This window comes from Nyctereutes procyonoides, unplaced genomic scaffold (assembly GCF_905146905.1).
Source record: "Nyctereutes procyonoides isolate TBG_1078 unplaced genomic scaffold, NYPRO_anot_genome, whole genome shotgun sequence".
In the NCBI taxonomy this organism is placed as follows: Eukaryota; Metazoa; Chordata; class Mammalia; order Carnivora; family Canidae; genus Nyctereutes; species Nyctereutes procyonoides.
Window position 1 is genome coordinate 22,412,086 of NW_026575117.1, and position 17,099 is coordinate 22,429,184.

General features: G+C 47.9%; 1 protein-coding gene across 4 annotated transcripts in view; it reads left to right on the forward strand.

Moving 5' to 3' along the window:
* The first annotated feature begins 14,996 nt into the window (after positions 1 to 14,996).
* Positions 14,997 to 17,099, forward strand: part of RBBP5 (RB binding protein 5, histone lysine methyltransferase complex subunit) — a 39,339-nt gene continuing 37,236 nt past the window's right edge. For 3 of the 4 annotated variants that reach the window (XM_055333950.1, XM_055333952.1, XM_055333954.1), the window contains exon 1: positions 14,997 to 15,156. In XM_055333950.1, coding sequence (XP_055189925.1) covers positions 15,138 to 15,156 — 19 coding nt within the window. In that variant the 5' untranslated portion in view covers positions 14,997 to 15,137. Of the gene's footprint in view, positions 15,157 to 15,871; positions 16,056 to 17,099 lie in introns of all 4 variants that reach the window. The other variant, XM_055333951.1, reaches the window with a different exon arrangement.

The window sequence follows — 17,099 nt, forward strand, 5'->3', positions numbered from 1 at the left end:
ATTGCCTGATGGGCACCACCATCTGCCCTCGAGGCAGCCAAGTGCCCCCCCCCAACTGCGTAGTCCCCAGGGAATGTCAGGAGGCAGCTCACGGCATCACTTTTTGCTACTCGGCTTGTGCTCTGACTGCAACACTAGTTTGGCCAGGGGGCGGCAGCACACCTCAAGCAGTTGGCGTGTTTGTGTCCGTCTTTCAGAAAACAAGCTGCAGGCGAACCTGCGTGGTTCTTAGCCCCTACACGTAGACGTTTCCTGCAGATGAGCCTCTTACCCTGGAGAAACTTTGACCAGCTCCAGCGACCCTTCGCAGGTAAATGTACCCCGTCTTAGACGCACATACTCTGTTCTAGTGTAAAGTTCAGCACGACAGTTCGCTTCACTTCCTCTCTTACCAGGATTACTTTGGAAAAAATAGCTGGTGCTAACACATTTTTAGACTGGGCGTGCTTTCCCAAGAACACCTCCCTCAGCAGGCTTTCCCTTGAGCAGCAAGGGAACTGGGGCAACTGGGGTGGCCTTCCTGGTCCTGTGTTTGGGTGGGGCTCAGAGGGGAGAGCCACCGAGTTTCTGAACATTATTAAATTCAATGTCAAAATGTGTGCCTCTAGCAGGATTCCAAGGAGGCCGCAAAGTACTGACCGAACGGCCTCCTTTCAAATGTGGGTACCAGGGGTGGCTGTTCACTGGCTGAGCCTCCCAGGGCCCTCCTCGGGATGGCCTGCTCCTCAGTCTTTTATTAGAGTAGCTTTTTCAAGTCAGACTATTTTATGAAACTGGTTATCCACCTGAGGAGAAGATCATGCAAAAGAGAAGGTAGAAATCTAAATGTAAAAAACTGAAACGATGAAGGAGTTTTCTTTATGCCGGGCACTATTCGAAATGCTTTACATGTGTTAACTCAATCCCCAGCACCACAACCCCATGCTACCTACGAGAAAAGGCATAGAGGTGAACCAGGGTCCTGCAACTGACAAATGCCAGAGCTAGGATTTGAACCTAAGAAGTGCAGCTCCAGAATTTCTGCTTCTACAACTAACCATTACACCATGCTGCCGCTGGGGGAAAATGTACGTAAATATGTTCATGTATAGTTTAGGGGCAGGGAGAACTTTCTTGAGGGTGGTTAGGGACCCAAAAGCCATAAAGAAAAAAATTATAGAACTTACAAAGAATGTAGGGGCAGGGCACCTGGGTGGCGCAGTTGGCTGAGTGTTTGACTCTTGGTTTCAGCTCAGGTTGTGAGATCGAGCCCTGAGTTGGGCTCTGCACTCACTGCAGAGTCTGCTTAGGACTCTCTCCCTCTGCCCCTTTCCCCTGCTCTCTCTCTATCTTTCTAAAATAAATCTTGAAAAAAATGAAATTATAAAGAATGTGTATGCAGCCAAAGACACTGAAAATTTAAGACAAGTCAGTAATTTGGAGAGAATAATTGCAATATATAACTGATAAAATGTTCATATTTCTAATACATGAAGAAATCAAGCAATAAGAAAAAATCTACAAGCAAATTAGATACTACATTTTTGAAAAAGATGTGCATCCTCATCAATAGGGAAATCCATATGAGAAAGATATTTCCATCTATCAAATTACTAAAAACCTTGAAAAACTATTCATAACTGTGGGGGATGAACACTTCCCTGTTGTTGGGAAGTGGGTGTAGCTGCAGAAGGGCAATTTGGCAGTACCTATTATAAAAATTAAATGTATATGTCCTTTGCTCCAGAAATGATTTCTATGTAGTCATTACCTACAAAAATATTTTCACTGGTATGCAAAACCATGCATCATTATTTGTGATACTAGAAAGTTGGAGGCGATGTTCATGTCTGGCAACAGATTAGGATTAAATTGTGCTCACCCGGTGGAATTCTATGCAGCCATTAAAAGGAACGACACAGCTCTCTCTGCACTGACAAGGATGTTTATAACCAGGTCATTGAGTGGAAAAGTATGTAAGTGCATATTTCATATGATCCCTTTTTGAATAATAATCCCATCTCCCATAACCCCAATTTCTCTAGAAATCTAGTTCCTCTCTCTCTGTATATGGCTAGAAAAAGGTTTGTAATATGCGTCAATTTGATACATATCATACTTAACAGTGGTTTTCCTAGGGAGAGAACTCTAACTCCAGGGTATCGCATTTCTGTTATTCTATTGTTATCTACTGTGAATATCTATTTTTCTTGCCACTTAAGAAAATGAATGGAATGGCTAATTCAAGAGGAAGGAAGTAGGTATTGGAAAGATATTACAGACCCACAGAATCACTGGGTAGGAGCCACAGTAGACCTGCAGGCAACTGCCGAGTGCCTGGCTAGGGCTGTGAGGAGCCACCTTCACTCCCTCATGAGGCGGCCGCCGAAGAATCTTCTCACTTGGCTCGGCACAGGCCCCAGACCCATCTTGCAGCTGTATTGGCTCACAGCTGGAAGGCTCTGTGCCCTCCAGGTTCCATGCAGGTGGCAGGGACCTACATCTGTCGGCCCATCAAAACTGTGTTCGGTGGAGAAGATGTAATTCCTGAAAGGTAATCAAAGACTTGTTAGAAAAGGGACCCACATTTAGGACAGGCTCAGATGACGTATGTCCAGTGCACTTCACGTCTTGGGCTGCTCCGCATCTGGCCCCACCCTCTGGCACTACTGAGGGGCAAGGCGGTGAAGGTAGATCCGCAGATTGAAGCCCAGGCATGGAGGAGGCACAGCTGGGTCTCTGGGAAGGACATTCAAAAGAAGACCCTCTTGAGTCTCTTTCCTTTCTGTCTTCCTTGTTGTCTCAGCAGGGCATCCTAATGAGATCAAAGATGGTCAAGCATCTAAGAATGTGCTAAATGACAGCTTTTCTATGTGTAGAATTCAAGAGTCGAAAGGGTAGAAGGATGGGGCAAACTCCAGCCTCCCAAGTGAAGCCACAGGCTCTGAGATTAAGTTAAGCTTCCCAGGGTTCCAGGCTGGGAACATGCAGAAACGGTGGCTAGTCTGAGACCTCTTACTGAGCAGGATTTGCTCACAGTTTCTAAAAACTGCTACTTCTATTTGATACCTGCTAAAAATATATGTGTACCATCCTTGAAAATTATGCAACACGATAATTTTAAAACTGTGAACTTACCATATAATTTGTGGATCAGAACATTCCCACCGAGCTGATGCCCCCGTGTGCTCTTCCAGATGACAGTCCCGTGTCCCTCTCCCACCCCGGGTTACTATTGTGCTTGTCATTCTCTTGCTTTAAAAGCAAAAAGCTTTTCCAAATATACATGTGTTTCAAATGGTATATAGTTTGGGTTTGCATGTTCTTGAGCTTTAAAAATGGTATTACCAGGGCACTGGGTGGCTGAGTCAGGTAAGCATCTGCCTTCGGCTCAGGTCATGGTCCCAGGGCCCTGGCATGGAGCCCCCACATTGGGCTCCCCGCTCAGTGGGGTGTCTGTGTCTCCTTCTGCACCCCCCCACTCCCGCTCGTGCTCTCTCCCAAATAAAAAAAACCTTTAAGAAAATGGTATTACTTGTATTTCATCTCCTATAACTGTTTCCTCTTCACTCATCCCGTCTGCCTTTTCTCCAAGCTAATTGGCTGTCACTGCAGGACACTTATTCTCAACGCGAGAGATTATTCTCATGTGTGAATGTACTGCGACGTGGCCAGCGACGTGGCCATCCTCTTCTTTCTCAGAGAACCAACTTTTGGTTTGCTTCCTTCTCTCACTGCACCTCTGTTTCCTAGCTCACAAATTCCTTCTCTTATTTATCATCTTGGTTCTCTCTTTAAGGGTGAGTCCATGGCCCACTGTTTTCCTTCTTCTTTTTAAAAGTTTTTATTTATTTATTAATGTATTTATTTGTGAGAAAGAAACATCATGATCTGGGGGGAGGGGCAGAGGGAGAGGGAGAAGCAGGCTCCCCACTGAGCAGGGAGCCCAAGGCAGGGCTGGATCCCAGGACCCCGGGATCATGACCTGACCCAAAGGGAGACACTTAACCACTGAACCACCCAGGACCCCTGCCCCATCTTCCTAAGCTGGATGCTTAGCTCATGAATTTTCAAGTTGCTTCCTTCCTCACACAAACAATGACGTTTAGGATTTCCCTTGGATTACAACTGTTGCTGCATCCTACAAGTTTTTGTTTTTAAAGATTTTATTCATTTATTCATGAGAACACACAGAGAGAGAGGCAGAGACACAGGCAGAGGGAGGAGCAGGCTCCATGCAGGGAGCCCGACGTGGGACTCGATCTCGGGTCTCCAGGATCAGGCCCTGGGCTGAAGGTGGCGCTTAAACCGCTGAGCCACCCAGGCTGCTCGCATCCGACAAGTTTTACTATGAAACATGCTTGTTATAGTTCAGTTTCAGTATTTTCTATTTGCTGTTATAATGTTATCTCTGCCCTAGGTTTTACATGGGTATGTTTTTAAATTTCCAAATGTGAGGAAGAATTTCTCGGTGTTTTTGTCAATGATCTATAACAAGACATTGTGGGCAGAGAATGCGGTTTGTAGGATGCCTGTTTTTTATAAATCTGTTGGAACTTGCTCTGCGGGCTAGCTCGTGGTAAATCTTTATAAGCATTTTATGTGTTCCTGAAAATAATGGGTATATTCATTACTTTTTTTATGGTTCATTGCTGAAAGTCCAGTGTCCTCTTTGAGATTGTGAACAGCATGATGGCAAATGCTCTTCTGTTTTGCTCAGTGTCTGGCACACAGCAGGGATCGTGCTGAATGCTCTCTGCCCCTCCGCCTCCACTCTTTCCCCTCTCCACTCAGCTCCCTGGCCCCTGTGCACCCCATCTTTTGCTCTGTGCTTCCAGTGGGGTTCAGCTGCACGCGTGGGAGTTTGGAGAGTGGTGGGAGAAAGGTTGGGGAATCTTTCACCCTAGCTCACCTTCCCCTGAAGGTCATAGAGCTCTGTCTGATGGCTCTCCTGCAACTACAGCTTTTTTTTTTTTTTTTTAAGATTTTATTTCTGGGGCATCTGGCTCAGTCGGTTAAGCATCTGTCTTCAGCTCAGGTCGTGATTCCTGAGTCCTGGGATTAAGCCCTGCCTCGGGCTCCCTGCTCAGTGGGGAAGAGTAGGCTGGCCAATGTGTTTCTTCATTTCCCTTCCAGCCATGGGGTCTGGCAGTCTCTGTATGGCATCCCCATCCAATTTCAGGAATTAAGGAGGAGTGTGTAGCCCTGAAATGCAAGAAAAACTTTGGAAAAAGAGCTTTCTGTGCCAGAAATGGAGGTGAGGGGTGACAGTCTGGGAAGGTGAGCAGAGAGGCAGCCTGCGGATGATGCCAAGGGCCCACCAGTTGTAGAGTTGAGGGGGGTCACCAGCTGGCCTGGGGTTTCTTTAAGGGGTAACTGCTCTATCCCCAGACACAGAGGAGGAGGGCCTTTGGCTGGAACACCCCATACGCTGGATCCAGAAGAGCCACCACAGCAGGAAAAGAAGGGTCTGGTAGAGCAGAGAATGGGGGCTCTGGGCAGCTTAAGAAAGTTTCCATTGGTCTTTGGCGCGGGAGCTAAGAGATTAAATCTTAGAAGGTAAGGCCTGGCCCAAGGAGGTAGAAAATTTGTGCCACTTGTGGCTTTCAATTGTCAGCTGATGGTGTCAAGGCCTGGATTTCTCAAGCTTGTGTTCAGCAGAGCTCTGTGTGCTGCCCCTCGGGTGTGGCCCCAGAAGTTGTTTCTAAGTAATACAGAAGGATCAGTAAGTCACAGGCCTGTCCCATTGGCCAAGCTACTGGAGGAGAGGGACAAAGATTTTCACATCGGCATTCAGATAGAGAAGTCAAAATGGAGTGTAGGTGGGTGCTGTCCCTGGTGCTGGATCCCTGTGGGGAAGGGGTTAGGGGGAGGTGTGAACCTGCTGGTCAAGCCGGACTGCCTTTCCATCCTTCCCTCTTGGACATGTGCTCTGCCCCGACTTGTATGCCTGACCATGAAGCATACCATTCTGTCCTTTGAAAGCAGGAACCCAGATCCTCATGTTCAAGGACAAGGTAGGGGGAGAGGAGAGTGACTGAGGTACTGCCAAGATTAAGGGGCAAGTTTGAGTGGTCACTACCTCTGCCCCTCCCTAGACTGTGAACCTGGTAGGCAGAGAGGCCAGACCACTCACACCGTGGAAGGCCAAGAGCACAGGGGACAGAGGGCTGACAAGGTGGGCAGGAGCAGACAGGCAGGGGAGTGGTTAAGTAGAGAGATCAAGAAGCTAATCCTCAGGAGGCTTGGTGGGACAAGAAGGTGGAGGCACACAGAGCATCTAACCCAGTCCTGGCCACAGGTGACAGAGAACTCAAGCACTAGTGCTGTACTCTTTCCCCTGGACCAGGAGGGAGATCCACCAAGCTTGTGGCTGGTCCTCCTCACCTTTTACCCTCCTCACCTTTACCTCCTCACTCTTCCCTTCTTCACTCTCTTACTTTTGTTCACCTCTCTTCTCTCACTCCTTCTGCTTCAAGTGATCTTCAGGAAGCCAAAGTAGAGGGAGAAGAAAAAATCACAAGAAGGAAGGGCGGTGTAGGTTGACAATCTGCTGCATTTTGATGCCTACACCCAAGAAGGGGTTGGCTTCAAGGAGTCGAAACCCTATAATGATGGACCTGTTTAAAAAAAAAAAAAATCTCTGACATTTGTGGAAGATGGTCTGGTCCAGCAGACTTTATTCTGGACCATTGTGAAAGGCAGAGGGAACCCTGCAGGGAGATTTTACAGTGGAGAAGATAGAATGAGCTCAACTTCAAGCACACCAAGGGCAAATGGGAATTTATGACCAAGGAGTATGGTCAGTGGATAGAATGTTAGTAAGAGAAAACCAGGAGGTCAGAGGGATTCAGGCTAACAGGACTCCTGCTGAAGACGGACGGGGGTGATCCAACATCACCTGGGTGTAGTGGAGGATGAGGAACCTGATCAGATATTGAAGCTGGGGGTTCTGGTTAAACTGACTTAGCAGAGTTCCTGCTAAAACTAGGTTTCACAAGGAAGTACACAGATGGGCCTAGGATGAGGTTCAGGAGTCTGACTAATTTCTGATCAGGCAAAGAATCTTTATCAGGCCCCACTCCAGTACATTTAAGGACTGTATCTGTTGAGGGATGGCAGGCTTCCTGAGGCGGGGGGGGCGGGGGGGCAGTGGTGGTGGTGGTGCTCTGTCCACACTGTGGACTGGGGCCATCAGTGAGCCTTTGAGGCTGGTGTTTCTGGAACAGATTAGCATTTGAATTGGTGAACTGAGTAAAGCAGACAGCCATCCCTTAGCATAGGCAAGTATCATGAATCCATGGAGAGCAGAGGAAGGGTGAATTTACTCTCTCTGGGGCAGCCCGGGTGGCTCAGCGGTTTGGCGCCACCTTCAGCCAAGGGTGTGATCCTGGAGTCCTGCGATTGAGTCCCATGTCGGGCTCCCTGCATGGAGCCTGCTTCTCCCTCTGCCTGTGTCTCTGGTTCTCTCTCTCTCTCTCTGTGTGTGTGTCTCTCATGAGGAAATAAAATCTTTAAAAAAAAAAATTACTCTCTCTGTTTGGGCTGGGCCATCCATTTCTCCTGCCCTGGGATTGGAACTTCTGGTTCTCGGGCTTTTGGACTCAGACTGAATTACATCACCAGTTTTCCTGGTTCTCCAGCTTGCAGAAGGCATATCATGGGACTTCTTAGCGTTTATAATCATGTGAGACAATACATAGAATCTCTCATATATATTACACACACACACACACACACACACAGACACACACACACACCATTTCTCTGGAGAACCCTGACTAAGCAGCACTTAGAGGGAAATTCATACCACTGAATGCATATATTATTTCTATTTATTTATTTATTTATTTATTTATTTATTTAGAGAGGGAGAGAGAATCTTTTTTAAAAAAGATTTTATTTATTTATTTATGAGAATGCACAGAGAGGAGAGAGAGGCAGAGACACAGGCAGAGGGAGAAGCAGGCTCCATGCAGGGAGCCTGACATGGGACTGGATCCTGGGTCTCCAGGATCAGGCCCTGGGTTGTAGGTGGCGCTAAACCGCTGAGCCACCGGGGCTGCCCGAGAGAGAGAATCTTAAGCAGACTCCATGCCCAGCTCAGAGCCCACGACTGAGATCATGACCTGAGTGGAAATCAACAGTTGGATGCTTCCCAGACACCTTTGAATGCAATATATTAGAAAAAAAGAAAGCTCTAAAACCAATCATCTAGGTTTCCACCTTAAAAAACTAGAAAAAGAGCAGATTAAATCCAAAGTAAGCAGAAGAAAAGAAATAATAAAAAGTCATATTACATCACAAATCAATTACATTGAAAACAAGAAATCAACAAATCCAAAAGCTGGTTCTTTGAAAACATCAATAAAGTTGAGAAGCTTCCAGCTAAGCTAACTAAGAGAGATTAGTAATATAGAAGTATATTACTAACATCAGAAATGGAAGTAGGGACATGACTGGAGGACATGTGGACGTTAAAAGGCTAATAGAAGAATATTATGAACAACTCTGTTCCCACAAATTTGATAACCTAGATGAAATGAAACAATTATTTAAAAGATACACTTTGCCAAAACTCACACAAGAAGAAACAATCTGAATTGGCCTACACATATTAAAGAAATCAAATCAATAATAACCTTTCAAAATAGAAAGCACCAAGCCCACTTGGTTCACTGGTGAATTCTATACAGTTAAGGAAGAAATCATACCAGTTATCTACAATCTTTTTTTTAGATTTTTATTTATTTATGATAGTCACAGAGAGAGAGAGGCAGAGACACAGGCAGAGGGAGAAGCAGGCTCCATGCACCGGAAGCCTGACGTGGGATTCGATCCCTGGTCTCCAGGATCGCGCCCTGGGCCAAAGGCAGGCGCCAAACCGCTGCGCCACCCAGGGATCCCTCTACAATTTTTCTAAAACAAACAGAGAGATACTTCCTACCTCGCTTTACCGGGGCAGCATTTCGCTGATACCAAAACCAGACAAAGACATTACAGAAAAAGAACTGCAGAATAATATTTCTCATGAACCAGATGTAAAAATCCTCAACAAAGTACTAGCAAATTAAATCCAGTAATATAGGGCAGCCCTGGTGGCGCAGCAGTTTAGCACCGCCTGTAGCCCAGAGTGTGATCCTGGAGACCTGAGATTGAGTCCCACGTCGGGCTCCCTGTGTGGAGCCTGCTTCTCCCTCTGCCTGTGTCTCTGCCTCTCTGTGTGTCTCCCATAAATAAATAAAATCCTAAGAAAAAGAAAACGGGATCCCTGGGTGGCTCAGCGGTTTAGCGCCTGCCTTTGGCCCAGGGCGCGATCCTGGAGTCCCAGGACCGAGTCCCACGTCGGGCTCCCGGCATGGAGCCTGCTTCTCCCTCCTCCTGTGTCTCTGCCTCTCTCTCTGTCTATCATAAATAAATAAATCTTAAAAAAAAAAAAAAAAAACAGAAGAGCCAGCACAGTATTAAAGGAAAAGAACGAAGTCAGAGGATTGACACTTCTGTGACTTGCTATAAAGCTACTCTAATCAATACAGTGGAGAAAGACTTTCTTTTCAACAAATGGTACTACAGTAACTGGACATCCATGTGTAAAAAAAAAAAAAAAAAAAAAGAATCAGGAGCACCTGGGTGGCTAAGTCAGTAGAGCATGCAACTCTTGATCTTCAGTTTGTGAGTCCAAGCCCCACAATGGGCATAGAGCTTATTGAAATGAAAATGAATCTAGACACAAACACCTTATACCTTTTTCAAAAGTTAACCCAAAATGGATCACAAAACTAAATGTGGGGCACCTGGGTGGCTCAGTTGGTTCAGCAGCTGGTTCTTGATTTTGGCTCAGGTCATGATCTCAGGGTCGTGGGATTGAGCCCCACATTGGGCTCCGTGCTCAGCACAGTCTGCTGGTCCCTCTCCCTGCCCTTTCCCCCACTCTCTCTCTCAAATAAAAAATAAATGTAAAATGCAGAAATACAAAGTTTCTAGAAGTTAAAATAGGACAAATGTAGAAGACCTTGCACATTGGAGTAACTTTTAGATACAACACTAGGCAGGATCTATGAAAGAAAGAATTGATAAACGGGACTTCATCAAAATTATAATGCTCTGTTCTGTGAAAGATGCTGTTAAGAGAATGAAGATAGAAATCACAGACTGGGAGGAAATGTTTGCAAAAGACACATTTGATAAAGGACAGTTACCCAAAATATACAAAGAATTCTTAATACTCAACAAATAGAAAATGACCTGATTTAAAAATGGGCAGAAGATCTAGACAGACAACTCACCAGAGAAGACATATAGATGGCAAATAAGCATAGGAAAAGATGCCCCACACCACATGTCACCAGCAAAGTGCAAATTAAGAGATACCACTACACACCTATTAGAATGGCCAAAATCCAGAAAACGGACACCACCTTATGTTGATGAGGATGTAGCAACTTGTCATTGTTGGTGGGAATGCAGACTGGTAGTCACTTTGGAAGACAGTTTGGTGGTTTCTTAGAAAACTAAACATATTCTTACCACACAAACCAGTGATCATACTTATTGGTATTTATCCAAAGGGAGTGAAAAGTGTGTCCACACAAAACCCACACATGGATGTTTTTGGCAGCTTTATTCCTAAGTGCCAAACTTAAAAGCAACCAAGATATCCTTCAGTAGATGAATGGATACAATAAACATTGGTACATCCAGACAATGGAATATTATTTGATACTAAAAAAAAAAAAGCCTCAGCATGAAGCTCGAGGAAATTTAAATGCATATTGCTGAGTAAAAGAAGCCAATCTGAAGAGGCTACATATTGTATGACTCCAACTATATGATGTTCTCTAAAAGGCAAAAAAAAAAACAAACAAACAAAAAAAAACTATGGAGCTCGTAAAAGGATCACTGGATGCCAGGGGGTGTGAGTACGGCAGAGTAAGTTGGCAGAGCCTGGAAGGATTTTTAGGGCAGTAAAATTACACTGTATGACACTCTAATGGTGGATACATGTCATATCTTTGTCAAAACCCATAGAATATACAACAGCAACAGTGAACCCTAATGTAAACTAAGGACTTAGGGTGATAATGATGTGTCATTTGTTGTATGTTCATCAAATGTAACAAAAGTACCACTCTGGTGGGGGATGTTGATAATGGGGGGGTGGCTATGTATGTGTGGGGGTAGGTGGTGTATGGGAAATCTCTGCATCTTCTGCTCAGTATTGCTGACTACCTAAAACTGCTCTAAAAAAATAAAATGTATTAAAAAATAAAGACATCTGAGGTGTGCCTGGGTGGCCCAATCAGTCAAGCATCTTCCTTCAGCTTGAGTCACGATACCTGGGTCCTAGGATGGAGCCCTGTGTCAGGCTCTCTGCTCAGTGGGCAATCTGCTTCTCCCTCTCCCTGCCCCCTACTCATGCTCTCTCTCTCTCTTTCTCTCTCTCTCTGAATAAATAAATAAATAAATCTTAAAAAAAAGATATTCACTTTTGACTAAAAAAAAAACTATTTGAACTAGGAATAAAAAAAAATGCTAACTTTTCAACTCATTTGATGATGCTAATGTGGTATCAATAGCAAAATCTGATAAAGATCCTAGAAAAACTATATAGACCTATCTCAAGTCCCAGAAATCATGACCTGAGCCAAAATCGAGAGTCGGACGCCGAACTGACTGAAGCCACCCTAGCACCCCTGTGTTTCTTTATATATTCTGTATATTTTCTGGTTGAATAAGCCTCTCCAAGAGAACCTTCCAGTTTCTGGGAGAACCGCATCAGAAGTCTCTGCACCTCCTAGCAGATGAACACTGTCAGGACTTGGATTCTGGCCTGGGATGAGACAGACTTCAGATTCTGGTTATAGATCACTGAAGGTGAGGGACACTGAGGAATAAACTCCTCTTCCTTCCTCCTCTACGGACTTATTGCCAAACATGACAGTTGTTCTCTTTCCTTGAAGTGCCTGTAGCTTGAAGTCTGACTTGTATAACAAGTTACATAAGCTTTCTTAAAAAAAAAAGAAAAAGGTAAGGGGCATGCGGGTGGCTCAGTGGTTGAGCGTCTGCTTTTGGCTCAGGTCGTGATCCCGGGGTCCTGGGATCGAGTTCCACGTCGGGCTTCCTGCAGAGAGTCTCCTTCTCCCTCTGCCTGTGTCTCTGCCTCTCTCTGTGTGTGTCTCTCAGGAATAAATAAATAAAATCCTAAAAAAAAAATATTTCTATAAAAGAAAAAGGGCAAAAATAGGGGGTATAGAAGGAAAAATAGGTAAATGGGAAAAAAAAAAAAAACCACACTGAAAACCGTGTATCAGGGGTTTTATCTAATGTTTTTTTAAAGGGTTTGGATTTCACCAAGTATGTTAGCATCCAGTGCAGTAAAGATGATTGAAATGATTACATTGGATTGGAGACTCAGAGAATTGAGAGAAAAACAATGTGCTGTCTTCATATAATGTTTTTGTCGTCGTTGCTTTTCCCTTTATGCAATGTTTTCCTTTGTTTTTGGAAAGGAGCAACTGTGGGCTTTCTTTACTTAAAGCAACTTTGGGGGCACCTGGGTGGCTCAGTTGGTTAAGCGTCTGCCTTTGGCTCAGGTCATGATTTCAGGGTCCTGGGACTGAGCCCTGCATTAGACTCCCTGCTCAGCAGAGAGCCTGCTTCTCCCTCTCTTTCTGCTGCTCCCTCTGCTTGTGCTGGCTTCTATCAAATAAATAAAAACAATCTTAAAAAAAGAAAATAAAGCAACTTTGAATGGTTGTTTTGGTTTTAGAAATGGTTTTGTAAATCTTTTCAGTTTGAAATGACACTCCCTTCCCTCTTCCCTCCCAACAGAAGTGGGGTTTGAGGGATCCCTGGGTGGCGCAGCGGTTTGGCGCCTGCCTTTGGCCCAGGGCGCGATCCTGGAGACCCGGGATCGAATCCCACGTCGGGCTCCCGGTGCATGGAGCCTGCTTCTCCCTCTGCCTGTGTCTCTGCCTCTCTCTCTCTCTCTCTCTCGCTGTGTGCCTATCATAAATAAATAAAAACCTTAAAAAAAAAAAAAAAGAAGTGGGGTTTGAGCATTCTGCATCCTTGGGGAGCAGAATGAGTAAAGACTTTTGTAATCAACAAAACAGGTTTTGTACTAGCACAAGCAAAGAGGTCATCTTTTATAAAGGCCCAAGGATATTTAACAGAATGAGAGGATGTTCTTGGGAACAGATTGGATACAGAAAGTATTACTTTGATTTGCTTCTGAATCTCTGCTTTATTGCTCCATCAGAAGCCAACTACCATGGCTTCCATCTGTTAGACGCCAGTAGCCCTGTCATTCATATCCGTCCTCTTCAACAGACATGCCAGATGATGGGGGCCTCTTAGTCCACATTCCAAATTCTTGGAAAGGAATCTAATTGGGTTCAGCTTGGGTCAGAGGCCCATCCACAGAGCAATCAACTGTAGCCTGGCGGGACAGGGAGCACCATGTGAATGAAGCTTCTCTTTCTGCTAAAACGCCCGGGTGGCTCAGTGGTGGAGCCTCTGCCTTTGGCTCAGGTCGTGATCCCGAGATCCAGGGATCGCGTCCCGCATGCAGGGGCCTGCTTCTCCCTCTGCCTGTGTCCCTGACTGTGTTTCATGAATAAATAATGAATAAAATCTTTTGAAAAATGTAAAAAAAAAAAAAAAAAAAAAACCAGCTAAGGTTTTACCTGTTGTCCCAAGCGCTTCCTACGTGTTAGCTCATCTGCCCCGCACCACCGTAATCCTGCAGGTACTCTTAGCAACACCCTCATTTTCACAGGCAAGACCCTCCCCGCCCCCCTCCCCCCCCCTCCCCGCAACAGGTCGGGTTGGTAAGGGATGGAGCTGGGATTGCAGCCCTTAAACCTACATACAGGGACCCAGCTCCAGTCCCCCCCCCACACCTGTTTTTTTTTTTTTTTTTAATAGAAAGCCATTCTTTTTTTCTTTTTCCTTAAAGATTTTACTTATCGGGGATCCCCGGGTGGCGCAGCGGTTTGGCGCCTGCCTTCGGCCCAGGGCGCGATCCTGGAGACCCGGGATCGAGTCCCACGTCGGGCTCCTGGTGCATGGAGCCTGCTTCTCCCTCTGCCTGTGTCTCTGCCTCTCTCTCTCCGTCTCTATCAAAATAAATAAAATAAAATGAATGAATGAATGAATGAATGAATGAATGAATATCTTACTTATCTATTCACGAGACACGCAGGCGGAGGGAGAAGGGGCTCCCTGCGGGGAGGCGGGTGCGGGGCTCGATCCCGGGACCCGGGGTCACGCCCCGGGCCGACGGCGCGCGCCCCACACTGAGCCACCGCAAGCCCGGCCCACTCTCTGCCTTCGTCCGACAGCCCACAGACCCCACGGCGGAATCCAGCTTCCAGGGAACCTGCTCTTCGCGAGCAAGCAGCGGCGGGCCCGGCCTCGGGCTCCGTGTCCCATCGCAGTCCCGCCGCCCCGAGCCGCGGGGCGCTCCGCCGCCCTTCCGCTGGGTCCTCGGCGTCCGGTCCGTCACGCTGCGGGGCCCGACCAGGGCTCGCGCACGCTGCGTGCGACCCTTGGCCTATCTGTACGCGAGGGAGGCGACCGCCCCGAGACTGAAACAGGCACCGGGAGCGCAGCCTGCGTGGCGGAGAGTCGGCGCCTCGGGGGCTGCGGAGCCCCGCCCCCTCCCGCTCTCCGGGGGCCGTCGGCTCCGCGCGGAACCTTCGGTGCAGCCCCGCGCGCAGCCGCCGGGACGTCGCCGCGGAGCGCACTGCACGGCGAGGCCTGGGAGCTAGCAGTCTAGCCACGTGCCTGAAGCTTCTGGCTCGCGTCCGCGATTCGGGCGAAAGCGGCCTCGGACGTTTGCCCCTCTCCCAGTACCGGGCGACGATGGCGTTTCCGTCCCTTCGTCAGCGGCGTCCTCAGGCGACTCCGCGCGAGTTTGTTCGCCTTTCTGATCAGGCATCTGCGCGGACGGCCCGCCGGAAGCGGGCGAGGGAGGCGGGGGAGGAAAGCGGAAGCCACGGGGTCCTGCAAGCCAGAAGGCCTCCGGAGCCTGCGCCGAGCTCTCGGCGGCGCCCCCCACCCCCGTCCCCCCCTCGTGCACGCAGGTCTCGGGAGCCGGCGGGGGAGAAGGCGCCGTTCCTGGAGCGGAGACCCGGCGGCCGGAGCCCTCAGGGATGAACCTCGAGTTGCTGGGTGAGGAGCGCCGTGCTCGGTGCGGGGGGCGAGGGGACCCGGGCGCGCGCGCGGGCGGGCCCGAGGCTGCACCCGCAGGGCCTCAGCGCCGAGCTGCGGGGTCCCCGGGCGCTGCTGTCACGGAGCCTGGCTGCTGCCGGAGAGCGTGCAGGGCCTCCCCCGAGGCCGCTCCCAGACCACCTGTGGGGCGGCGGGGACCGACAGTTTGTGACTTGGGACTCGATTTCCAGGTGCTCGAGTCCGCCAGAGCGGCGGGAGCAGGGTGTTTGGAGACGGAGGGAGGACTCTGAGGATGGGAGGCTTGAGGTGCAGCTCTGAGCCCTCGGCAGGGGCCTGGGGACCGGGAGAACTGAGAGCGTCTTCGTGGGAACACGGGGTGCCTGAGGAGGGGAACGTGCAGCCCTTCGTTGAAGTCCCTCCTCGGGCGGATGAAAAACGTCTCGGTGGGCAGGGGCGGGGAGGGAGGCGCTGAGCGAGCTGACGGCGTCGTTGACGCTGCGGTCCGGGTACCTCGAGTTCCTGTTCAGGCTCCTTGACCGCCAGGGACGGTGCGAAAACCCCGGGGAGCTACAGAGGCAGCGGCTTTTAGTGTCTCCCTGAGTCATTTCCTCCCTCTCACCCCAGTTGTTAAAAAAAAAAAACAACAAAAAAAAAAACTGTAGATCCCCCCTCCCCCTCCCCCCCCCTTTTTTTTTTTTTGGATCCTTTCTTTTAGGTTTTCGTTAGGTGTTGATGAGGATAGCCTAGAGAACGGCTGAGGTTTTCCCAGAATTCCTAAATGGCTTGCTGTAAAGGTCCCTCTAAAAACAAAACAACCGCGAACCACGACAGGAAGCGGCTCAGAAGTTGTACTGAATGTTTAAAGGGTTTCGAAGATTTTGAAGACACGGTCCTTGACTGTAAGGAGCTTTTTTTTTTTTTTTTTTTTTTTTTGTTGAGCAGGGAGATTAAGGTGATCATCTAAATAGTCCTGCTGTGTTGCAGAACGTAGGGCCTTTTGAAGGTCATGACCAAGCGCTAAGGACCTTGAGAAGAGGGAGTGGAATGTCTTTGGGGTGGGGGGTGGGGAGGAGGATAACCGGGAACCACAACCACAACAACAACCACAACAACAACAAACCTATGGAGGAGTTGAAGTTTTGAGTGGGCGTCGAGGATTGGTGAAAAAGAGATCGAAGTGTGACGATACAAGGAGAAATGGGCTTCTTAGGGACGCCTGAGCTGAGACATCAGTGAGAAAAGAAGGTTCCCGCTTGGCCAGGTTGTGGGTCCTGAGTAAAGAGAAGGCCAAGAGACGAGGCTGCTGCCTTCTGTTCTGCGGAGGCTCTCGAGTGCCCGGCTGGGAAGTTTGTGCTTTTTAAGGAAGGTAGGGCAGATCCAGTGAAGGGTTTTGACCTGGTGAGTAGCTGTCATCGCAGCTCTGGTTTTGAGATTTATCCGCCAGCAGCATGTTGTTGAGTCCTGGGTGGCGTGAAACCACTCTGGAGGGCCAGATGAGTGATAGAGAAGGCCTGAGCTAGGAAACGGAAGGAAGAGGCACCGAGGAGGTAAGAGTTGAGACGGAATTTGAGAATTGGTTGCATGTGGTGGGGGGTGGGGGGGAAACAGTGAAATGAAAATGATGGGAGCCAACGGTGATATTACTGGTGAACGTTTAAGGAAATTGGTCAAAGACCGCTTTGGGCATGTTGAGTGTGGATCTGGGATTCAGGGGATAGCTTTAGATCTGTGAGAGTGATGGGTACTTTTCCTGCAGGTGGGCTTGTTGAAACATTGCTGAGTGGATGACAAGGCCAAGGGAGAGAGTGGGTGGGGCAGAAAGGGAAGACTGCTGAGGGCAGAATCTTGGACAGTTAGTTACCTATACTTAGGGGTCAAGAGGAGGAATGAATGATAATAATTTTTATTTACTTATTTATTTATTTATTCATTTATGATAGTCA